The 11,668-nt window shown below is 37.7% G+C and overlaps 1 protein-coding gene across 5 annotated transcripts in view; it reads left to right on the forward strand.

Annotated features, from left to right (window-relative positions):
* Positions 1–11,007, forward strand: part of ZC3H13 (zinc finger CCCH-type containing 13) — a 45,382-nt gene extending 34,375 nt beyond the window's left edge. For 3 of the 5 annotated variants that reach the window (XM_027888901.1, XM_027888902.1, XM_027888904.1), the window contains 6 exons: positions 106–1,122; positions 2,095–2,604; positions 5,569–5,724; positions 6,454–6,654; positions 9,765–9,928; positions 10,518–11,007. In XM_027888901.1, the coding sequence (XP_027744702.1) occupies positions 106–1,122; positions 2,095–2,604; positions 5,569–5,724; positions 6,454–6,654; positions 9,765–9,928; positions 10,518–10,688 (2,219 nt within the window). In that variant the 3' untranslated portion in view covers positions 10,689–11,007. The remainder of the gene's footprint in view (positions 1–105; positions 1,123–2,094; positions 2,605–5,568; positions 5,725–6,453; positions 6,655–9,764; positions 9,929–10,517) is intronic. The other 2 variants (XM_027888903.1, XM_027888905.1) reach the window with 2 other exon arrangements.
* Positions 11,008–11,668: the final 661 nt, after the last annotated feature.

Raw genomic sequence — 11,668 nt, forward strand, 5'->3', positions numbered from 1 at the left:
TAAAAATCTCACTGAAGTCATGGATTATATGTTTTAATTGACACCAAATGCTCACACTTTCTCCTTCCTACACAATAGAACTACATTCTTTTTCACATTTTGTAGATGAAAAGCACAGACTTCTGAGCCAGGTTGTGCGGCCTCAGGAATCTCGGTCACTGAGCCCCTCTCATGTTACAGAAGAGCGGCAGAGTCGCTGGAAAGAAGAAGAGCGAAAATCGGACAGAAAGGAAAGTTCCCGGCGTTATGAAGAACCAGAGTTTAAAGAGAGGGTTTCTTCAGCAGATAAGCAAAGGGAACAACCAGATGCTTCAGAAGGCTCCCGGTCCAGGGTTCAGGAAAATCTTGGACACCGTCCCTCTGAAGAAAGAGATGCTTCTGATAGAATGCATGATGACAGCAAGAAGAAGTCTAAGGTACAGAAAAAGGCCACAAAGAAGAAGAAAGATGATGACAGTGGGGTTGAAAGGTACACTAATGAATCAACAACTGAGGAAAGCCAGGTCTTTTCACCCAAGAAAGGTCAGAAAAGGAAAAATGTAGAGAAAAAGCGGAAGAGATCCAAGGGTGATTCAGAAGTTTCTGATGAAGAAATTGTTCCACACCATAAAAAGAAAAAAGGTCCAAGAACCCCTCCTGTAACTAAAGATGAATTGGTTGAAGCACCACCTGAGAAAGCTGTGGCAGAAGTCCCCACAAAAAGAGAAGATACAACATTTAGTGACTGGTCAGATGAAGATGTTCCTGAACGTGGTGACATTGTTGTTCCAGAAAGAAGCACTGATGATTCCCATAGAAAAAGTCACAGGACGAGGGGAGAAAAGGTGGAAGCCCCTCATGTTACTATAGAGGATGGACCACATCGTAAACCTGTGGATCAGAAGCGCAGCAGCAGCCTTGGTAGCAATCGGAGCCATGCCTCGAGCAGACTTAGATCCCCTTCCAATGAGTCAGCGCATCGCAGTGGAGATGACCAGACTGGACGGAAGAGGATCCTGCACAGTAGCTCTAGAGACAGAGATAGGGACAGGGACAGAGAGAAGAAAAACTTAGAAATCACTGAACGGAAGTCTAGAATTGATCAGTTGAAACGAGGGGAACCCAGTCGCAGCACATCTTCAGGTAATAAGATACATTTTAGTGAGACTGACTGTCATTCTGTGTACAAATCCTAAATCATTCTTGCCCGGCTCTAATTAGTGTGACAGAGAGGGAGGTGCCATTCACTGTAAAACTGAATGAATTAAGAGTCCTGCAAGTGTTATCACATTTGAAAAGCTGATCCTCAGCGGGCAGGATTACCATTTTGTTTATACCAAAACATTGACTCAGATTCAGTTCATTCTGTCTGGGGAATAAAGTAATTTGTAGGACAAAAAACCTCATGGAAAGAGAAAATGCTTGTGCTAACAGAACACCAAGGTAGTTTTATCATCTGAATTATGTGCTTAAATTCATTATTAGCATTAATTTTTATATGGAATTTCCTGAATTATGCAAAATCAGGTAAATCTGTTGTGGTTCTTGTTAGGCATACTTTCAGTGCACATGGAAGTCGTCTTTGTTGCAAACCAAAATAATGACAGTTGACTTGTTTTATTTGTGCACTTCATGTATAAAAAAATAGGTAAAGTCTTTTAAAATTTAAAGAGCATCACTAGGGAAATATCTTTCTCCTAAAGCATTTCTACTCTCTATTCTCCTCATGGTTACATGCCTAAAATTGTTTTTCTGAATTCGTAATTTGCTAACTAAGGCATTCCTAGCTTTTAGAAGACATGTTTTGAAAAATATGAATTTTGAGGTGATTTTTTTTTTCCGGGCCTAAATTTCTGACTTAAAATTGTGTACCTTCAGTTTGGCTTCTGTCATAGTAGAAAGTAGCCACTGCAATTCTTTTTTTGGAACTGGGAGAAGTCACCTTATGTTTAAGTGATGCTAAATCTGTAGGCAGTCTGAAAGCATTACTAATTTGAAGATGATATTTTTGAGAAATATACTTTCATACTTGAATATTTAAAATGCTTTGGTCTAGTAAAATGGTATTGCATTTATGTGTCATAGTCATGCTTATATTCAAAATATTTTATCCAGATCGTCAAGATTCAAGAAGCCACAGTTCAAGAAGAAGTTCTCCTGAATCAGATCGTCAGGTCCATTCCAGATCGGGGTCCTTTGATAGCAGGGAAAGGCTTCAGGACCGAGATCGACATGACCACGATCGAGAACGAGAGAGAGACAGGAGAGAGGGAAGACAGAGAGACTGGGACCGAGATATTGACAAAGACTGGCCAAGGAGCCGGGAACGAGAGAGACTCAGAGAGCGAGAGAGAGAGAGGGAGAAAAGACGGGAGCTGGAGAGAGAGAGAGACAGACAACTGCCTGATACTGCTGAAAGAGAGAGAGAGAGAACTCTTGACATCTCCTCTCAAAAGGAGTCGACAAAGCATAGTGAAACAAAAATGGACAGAGATCATGAAAAGGAGTTTGACGGAGTTTGTCGGGATTCAGCAGCTTCAGAGAAGGAAAAAGCAGACAAGGATTTAGGACCTTTACAAGGTTTTGAAGATGGAAATGAGGCCGAAAAGGTAGAGAGTTTAGAAGGTGAGATATTCTGGGAAAGAACCCGGGCTGACAAATGTTTTATTCTTTCTCTGTTAGCATTGTGCTGAACTGAGCTATATTAGAATAATTTTCTACTCAAAGGTTTGTTGGCTTCAGCTTCTCTGCTGTGGAAGCAGACACAATAAGAGAGAAATGTGAAGAGCGTCTTCCGTAGTGTTAATTGTTGTTAGTGTTGTCTGTTAATTTCTAAATTAACAGGAAAAGAAGCATAATTTCACCAAGGTGTAATGTTTCTGATTAGGCAGTTTGCTAAAGGATGCCATGAACATTTGATTGCCCTGTTATGTCATTGTACAATCTATTTCTCATTTTGGAAGGGATAGGTAATGAGTGAAGAAAAAAAGTGTTGACTTGAAACTGTTCTTTGGGGCTTTTTTGTACAGGACCCTATTATCATACAAATTGTTGTCTAATTAGTAGGTGAAACATCTGTATGGCGTGGCACAACAGTCCAAAAATAGCTTTCCCGAGGTAAATGTGGCTTCAGTTTGCTGGCCCTAGTGATCCTGCGGAAGATGTGCTTAGGATTGACAAATAAAGTATGTAAGGGGCAAACAAGTGACAGATTCTAAGAGTTTGTCACATGGATTAGAAGCTTGAGCTCTGCATGGATAGGCAGTTGGGAAGTACTTCTAACCCAAATCAACAACAAAAAAGAAACAAGTCTAAACCCAGAGTAACTGGTATATGGGTATGGTTATGCTCATTGTGTTTGCATTCTTAATAAGGATTATCTGTAGTGTTAATTATTAATTTGGGCAGTTAAATGCTATCTCAAGAGGATGATGAGGAATATTTGTTACTTGTGTCTCCTTCATGAGTAGTCACAAAGTGGTCATTAGGGTTGACCAATACAATTGAGAAGATTGCATTTATGGAGATTACCTGTGGAGTGGAAGCACTTGACAAAGATAGTATTTGGAGTGAACCTGGAAAAGTCTGCTCTGTCTTGCCATAATAGACAGATCAACTGTTTTTAAGCTAGAGGAAAGGAGTGGTATATGAGTAAATCTGAGAGTACAATGTGGTAGCTTCAGAAGAGAGATAATAAAGGCTATTCTTAGATATATCACCTGTTTCCAAAAGGGCACCTGTACATAAACAGGCTGTGGATGTTAAATGTGTTCTTAGGTCTAGCCTTTCAAAAGACTTCTGAGTGTTTTAATGTGTATTCTTTTGTCTGTTTTTTTAAAAATTGTGTTCTAAATTCTCTGAAAATTGATCTGCAGGAAGTTATGTTATATTTAGGATGTTTGGGTTTTTGTTTTTTTTAGAAAAATATCGCTTGTAAAATATGAGATGGCATTCTGTTTTATTAAAGCATGCTATATATATAGCATATTTATGATTTTCTAAGGTTTAGTGTACTTCATTGTCTTTCATTAGTTTGTAACTCCTGTTTACATTGCTCCTTTTAGCTGAGTAGTGTGCTGAGTTTTTAATGCAGAATTAATATGAAAGTATATCTCCACTAAAGAGTGGTAAAGGTAATGATAGGATTATAGTCCAGAAATTATCAAGCTTTGACTCAAAAATCAAAGTTTTTATTTACTTGACAATTATGAATTATTATTTTTAATTGCTTAGTACACTAAATTTTTTAATGGGTCCAAACAGGTAGTACTGGTGAGCTAGTGTATCTGGTAGATCAGTGTGGATGCAGAAGATGGATCATACAGTCAGCGAATATTTCAAGTTGTAAGACACAAAATGAAATCTGCTGCAGATCACCTTATTTTCCTTTCTAAAAAAGGAAAAACTTGTTAGAAAACTAAATACAGTTTCCAAATCTGATGATGTTAAGGAGGTATCTGGTATTTACTTGGATGAATTACTATAGTATATATTCTAGCTAAATGCGTCAGGATATAATAAAATTATTGTAATGTTTTGAACCTTAATGTGTTTGCTCTGGGAACAGGCTTAAATAATGAGTAAGACGCTATATGCTTCCTCCAAATCATTGCCAGGTGGTCTGAGTAGTTAATTTATGCTCTGATAGCATGTCTTTTATTTGATTTTTCTGTGCTGATTTTTAGGTTAGTTGAGGTGATATTTTTCTTCTCCCTCTGTAGTTTTTATGAAGGCAAGCCAAAAAAAAAAGCGGGGAGAGGAACTTAAAATGGAAGCAGGTTCCCTTCTGGCTCAGGGAGATGGAAGATATTAGAACAGTCATCCACAGGGGAGGATCCTTGTAATTTCTGTCCAGTTTGTATGGCACAGCTCCTTGCCAGTACCATGGTGCAGAAGCATAGGAAAGCCTGAGTTTAGAACAATAGGATTTTTGAAAGCTTGAGTCAGATCTTTTAGTCTTGGAGGTGACAGAATGCCTTCAGGTGTTCCTTTTGTGAACTGTAAAATACAATATTTGAGTTTCTTGTGTTCACAAGTCTTAAGGAACGTTTCCACATACAGCACTGGTATCTCTGAACAGATATAGTGTGTGGATGGATGGGAGGATAACAACAACTAGAGGAAGTTTGTCATGGCTTAGAAGCTCTTTTTGTGACTGCCACAAAGAGTCTAAAAACTCTGTGCATGATTCAGGATGTCTCTTACCTTTCTGTAGTTTGGAGTTTTGTTACTTCTAGTGCTGTGGGACTGAATCCTGAATTCGTATTAATGTACAAAAGCAACTTAGATTTGTATTATAAATTACGTGTCAGATACCAGATAATCAACATGTTTCTTGTGAATATGGCCATCTGTGTGCAATTTGACTGCTACTGCACCAAAAAAAAATTACTGATGTACATAAAATTCAAACTGCCACATTGTGTATGGGAGAAATAACTTCTGGGTTAATACCTGGTTTTATGTTGAATATATTTGTCCCTAAAAGTTAACAGTTTAGTTTGCTAAACCTTTTTGTCTTCAGGCAGCTTAAAGTGTGTTTAGAAAACAAATATGATTGCTCTAAAGTGACAGTATGTATCTCTATAGGAGGAGAGGATGAAACAAAGACTAATGATGTACAGTCACTGGGTTCTGGTGCTGGAGAATACGAGCCAATCAGTGATGATGAACTGGATGAAATTCTGGCAGGTGATGCTGAAAAGCGTGAGGATCAACAGGAGGATGAGAAGATGCCTGGTAAAAGTATATCAACCCCCCTTTATAATTACTTGAATAGAAAGAACAGATCAGCTGGCATATAATGCTGTTGTGATGTCGACAGTATTTCTGAATTAGGAGTGCAGTTTATGATCAGATTCTGTCTGTGCTTGAATGTTTTCCAAATGCATTGGGAAGCACAGAATCTTCTAATTGTCCTAAGTTCAGTTGGGTAATCTGGGCTGTATGATCGGTGTTTATATTTTCTATGATAAATATATTAGAGAAGCACAATTGTGTGGTTATTCAATAAACAGCATATCTTTCTTTGGAAAAAAAAAAAAAATCCTGCATCGAAAGTTGAAATACTAACTAGCTTTTTAAGCATTTAATTTGAATTTGTCTTAGCATGTTTAGTTGTACTGTAACTTCTGTGAACGTGCCAATGCTATGTCCAAATCTGCAGGCTAAGCAGGGCCTGAGCAGCCTTTCACAAAGGGATTACAATAAAAATTAAGCAGATGTTAGGACTGGTTTGTTTGGTTTGGTTTTTTTTAATCCATGAAGGTTTATTTTTTTATGCTCCTTTTTTCCACCTGTCTAAGTGAGTTTTGATATTTTTACCTTCAGAGTCCAAGAGAGCTAAAACAATGTTCATCTAGTATATATTTCTTTTAGGAGGCAATGATGTACACACACACAGCATGTGAAATTAATCAACTGTGGTAAAGGAGTGATGATGTGATAACTTATTCTCTGTCAATATCTTTGCAGATCCAGTGGATGTTATAGATGTAGATTGGTCCAGTCTTATGCCAAAGCAACCAAAAGAACCACGTGAGCCTGGGGCTGCTCTTTTAAAATTCACACCAGGTGCTGTTATGTTGAGAGTTGGCATTTCCAAGCGATTGGCGGGACCAGAGCTCTTCAGCAAAATAAAAGAGACTTGCCAGAGAGTGTTAGAAAAACCTAAAGGTAATTTCTGCAATGATGAAACTGTCTTTTGTGCTTAGTGAAAAAGTCCTAATGAAATGTGCATTAGTTCATTATTTTAGGTTTCAAAGACTACAGAAAGTGTATAATGAGTATTGTGTGAAAATTACAGGATGTAATACAACAGCGTCAGTCAAATTAGTGTTTGCACTCCAGCAGTGGTGAGGAGGTCTAGACTAATAACCAAAACGAAAAATTTTTATCTTAGTGGAATATTCTTTTTGTGAGACCATTCATGTTTCCCTAGCCCAAAGTGTGTCAGTACTGTTTTAGAGAGCTAAATATCTTTTTCAATGAACTAATAGTAATGTCAACAAAAAAAAGTAAAATTTCTTATTTTCTCTGAAGGTCTACTGCCCATCATCTTATTTTTATTCTGAGGATCTCTCTAGAATTCATAGACAGGGATTTTGGGGTCAGAATGAAGGCACTAAGTGAAATGTGTATATTATACCTCTGCTAGAAGTGGGAAATTCAATACACGGGTTTAGAATTTGGACTAAGTGTGTGTCATTAAGACATGCTTAAGAGATGGGATGGACATGAATTATACCAGTGCTGCTTCCTACAATTCTCTAGTGTAAGCAGGACTTTTGCATGAGAAAGAATATTGATTTTTCTCTTTGCATCGCTGAAAACAATTGAGCTGCTTGCCACAACTTGCGTAGTAGAATGGTTTTTTTAGGGGTATGAAATATTTGCTTTCTCTAAGATCTCTGTGCAAATTATTGCATGATTTAAATGTTAGAAAATTATGGTTTATAAATAATAGTATCTGTGGAGCTCGTATTGTTTTGATTTTTTTTACGCTGTAAATTCTAGTTCTTAATTTGAAACAATACCTTTCAATTCTTTACATTATTCTTCATGCAGTTGTCTTGTTAACCTCACAGTCTCAGATAAGTGGGAAAAAAAACCCACCAACTAACCCAAAACTTTTCCTAACCCTGCTAATCTCCATCAATGCCACTGCTTGTTTGAGCCATTTAAATCGTATAACTGTTAATCCTGGGCTGTTGCTACTGCTTCTACTTTTTTTTTTTCTCAAGTCAGTAAGTATTGAGTCTTCCTGAGTATACAAACGGATATGGTAAAGGTGTAAACTATGTCTCTCTCTCTTCCTGTAAGCTCTAATTTTGCTTTATAATTGAACACTTGTTACCAGGGATTCCTTGCAACAGCAACTGCACAGAATCACTGTACCTGGCTGTTTAAAATGATACCCGAAATAATCTCTGCAGTCCTTGCATGCTTCCCTAGAAATAAACAAAGTCCCTATGGTAATAGGAGGCTCTCCAGCACTGCTGCTGGACTGTCTTAAGTATACTTGGATTCAGGAGAACTTTGTTCAGGAGAGGAAGGGGAACTTAAAGTGCCTCTGTTTGATGCCCCTTTGGTATGTGCAGTGTCTCGTGCATCGAAGTTGCTACACATGGAACTGCCAGCAGGGTTTCAAGTTTATGCACTTCCTCTGTAATCTGCCAGGTGAATGTTCTTTGTGTAGTGATTACACAGCCACAGCACATGTATTCTAAAGAAAGGCACAAATACAGTGCCCTAAAAAGTGAATTAATTCAAGCTAGATATGTTCAGTGTGTTTTACAGTGAAAATGCAGCATTTTCACTTTGGACTTCCTCATGGTGGTATAATTTGTTTCCCTGTCTTATTCCTGAGTTTACTGTTCCCATCTTTGTTCTTGTTGATGATGAAAAGTTTCTGTTAATACTCTGAAATGCAGAAAGAAAGGAAATGATAGGTTGTTTGGGGGTGTAGTTTTTTAATTGCTTTTTTTGGTTGTTGTTTGGAAACAAAAATCTGTAGTATGCAATGGATCTGAGATTTGCAGCTGACTTGCCCTCTACCTATTATATGCAATTGTTTTCTGTAAGGATATGGACATGCTTACTTGCCAGATATGCTCAGCAAACATCTGGCACCCAGGAAGTCTCTGCAAGCTGTCTGTGTTACCTTTGAAGTGACCTTTTTGTGTCTTGTCACTTATTTCCATTTTTTGATGGACCATCGAGGTTGTCTTGATGACTTCAGTGCAGTTCTCTTTAACCTGCCCTTCATTGCGTGTAACTTTTTTGTTTCTTTTCACCTTGTTTAAAAACTAGTCTTACTGAGTTTCATCCTAATTCTGAGTGGTTTAAAAATGCATCTTTGTCCTCTTTTGTATGTATATTGCTGAACTGCTGTAGCAGTCTGTGCTTTTAGATGCTATATTTTCCCCAGATTTCATGACATATCTGGTGAGGTGTTGAATTCCCTGCTGAACTCCCAGTTTACTATATAGAGACAGCTGGATTGGACTTAGCCACATACCTTACCTTTTTTTTTCCCTTTCTATAGTATCATAATCTTCCTGTTTATTGTAAAAGAGTTATAAATCAATGACCTGTGGTCCAACCACTCTTTTCAGTTTTGTCTGCATTTCATAGAAACAGACTTGTTGCAGAACAAGATTCTCCTCAGGATCCACCTCTTGTAGAACTGTTCTATCTGCACACTGTTTCTCCTGGTAAATGTGCTTTGGGGCTCTCACTTTGAGTATTGTCAACAAATGCGTTAGGTGAGCTGGTAGGAAGGAGTAGTTCATTAGCATCTCTTGACTTGTTCTCCAGTTTCATCCACCACATATAAAAGAATTATTCTAGATAGTTCTATTTCTCTTCTGTTAAGTCATACAAACCCCGTGTTGATAGTGGTACGGTTATCTGATGTCTTGCAGAGAAGTGAAAATTAGACTATTTTATGATTAATGCAAGTGGTAAACACCTTTCTTCCATCACACAGGTCTGACCATAAATCATACCCTGTCTTCTGTCCAGACCTGTCACTTGATTTTTAGGCTTCTCAGTGATTGCTGTCTCAATATTGCTTTCCAGTGCTGAAGCTTATCCTTCTCTTTGAATGGCAAAGGATTTGTTAATCTTATTTTATAAACTAATATCCTTTCTTCCCAAACCTCAATATTTTTTAGAGGGCAGAAATACAAATAGTAAAATTTTAAGAAATTTCATATAACTATATATTGCTGTTCAGAAATACCATGTATATGTAAATCTCTGCAACCATGAATTCTTTCTAGATGCAGAAAACCTTTTTGAACATGAACTGGGGGCATTGAACATGGCTGCGCTTCGACGAAAAGAAGAGAGAGCAGGTCTTCTCAGTAATCTGGGTCCCTGCTGCAAAGCGCTGTGCTTTCGGAGAGATTCTGCAATTCGTAAGCAGCTGATGAAGAATGAAAAGGCAAGTAGTTTGCTTACAAGTGCTTGGTCAGAGCGTGGATTCCACTAAGCAGAGCATTTCTCTTGGGAGATAATTTTTGTGTTTGTTGTCCTGAAGTAGACCTAGTCCTATAAATAATTAAGAGACTTTTATTAAGAGAGGTTGTAGGGTGTTTATTTTTCACTTAAAATGAGAGATTAAGTTTAAGACTAGAGGTAAGTGCTGTTTCTTCTCATTTGGGCATTTAAATTCTGGAGATACATTTTCTATATCTAGAGAATACATGAAGAAGTAATTGGATAACATACAATTTCAAAGGCGGTTGTTAAATAATTTTCCTACTTAAAGATTCCATATACTTTTATAAGAATTGTAAGAATTCAAGTTAAAATTGAAAGAAAAATTACTTTAGCCATTTTTGCTACTGCAGTAAATTTATGATCTTGCATGCTAATAGAAAAATCATTAATTCTCAAAGCCTTTTCTAGTGGATATGTATGATTAAACCTCTAATTATTGAGAGTACTTGAGGTTAATGTCTCAGTTTGCATGTTAAAAGGCATTTTTTTCAGTTCTTTGTTTTTTAATTTTTCATTTTTCATTTCAACAGGGTGCAACAAAACAAACTTACACAAATTCCGCAGCAATGGACAGTGACTTGTTACGGTTAAGTCTACGGTTATTCAAACGAAAGACTGTGTGCCAGGTTCCTGGGCAGGAAAAGACAGAGGACAGTAAAATTCCACAACCGGCTATCCAGCAAGAAGTGTGTGTGACTTGAGCAAATGACTGCCATGGCACTTACTAGTTGATTTCTCACTACCAGTGTTGGTGTTGCTGTTTAGAACTGGTTGGTTGGAAAGCGACTGTAGAAGATAGAAGAAAATACTCCGTTTGTGCACAGATAAGAATTACTGGCTTTGGATGTGAATAAGAGGAGTTAAAAATAAAGACTTGTGTGTGAAGGTCTCTGCAACTTTTATAATAGTGAATCTTACACTGTAACATAAACCTGTTTTATGGTGCATCAAGTGTAATAATGTGAAGATGTCTGGGTTTAGCAGTTTATAACACCACCTGATATTAAACGGAAGAAAACTGTCTGGGTATCTTTTTCCTTATTATGAATGGGTTATCACACTACCACCTTGGTCCCTCAGTACATGTCTGGGATTTCTTAAACAGCTTATTTCCTAGGAGTTGGTCTGCCTCCACTTTCCAAATCCCTTTCTTGTCATAGTAGCCTCTGGTATGGATTTGGACCAAACTCTAGCTCTTTTCCATCTTTAACATAGGTTTTTTACTGTAATTTCCAGACACAAAAATGTAGTCTAGTCAGTTAAGGATCCCCTTCTTGTTGATGAAAAAAGAAAGTATAAAACCCAAAAAACTTCAGGAAGTGATTTAGGACCAGTTTTAGGTGCCTATATTTAGCAGACTAACTGCATTTTGGAAATGCTGGCAGCTTACAAAAAGTACTAGCATGGGCATATGGAAAAACAGCTGAGGACAACGCAGTCATTGGTCAGAGCCAGCGCAGCTCTTAGGGAAAAGTCCTGCTTATCAAACCTGATTTCTTTCTATGACAAGGTAACCCACCAGGTTGATCAAGGAAAGCCAGGCGATGTAATCTTTTTGTTTTTCAGCAAAGCTTTTGATACTGTCTCTCACAGAATCCTTGTGGACAAAATGCCCAGCACACAGCTGGATAAACACATCATGTGGTCGGTGAGCAGTCGGATCATGGGTGGAGCACAGAAG

The sequence above is a fragment of the Empidonax traillii genome, unplaced genomic scaffold (assembly GCF_003031625.1).
Source record: "Empidonax traillii isolate 1590-97213 ecotype Southwest subspecies unplaced genomic scaffold, ASM303162v1 scaffold247:size2371522, whole genome shotgun sequence".
NCBI lineage: Eukaryota > Metazoa > Chordata > Aves > Passeriformes > Tyrannidae > Empidonax > Empidonax traillii.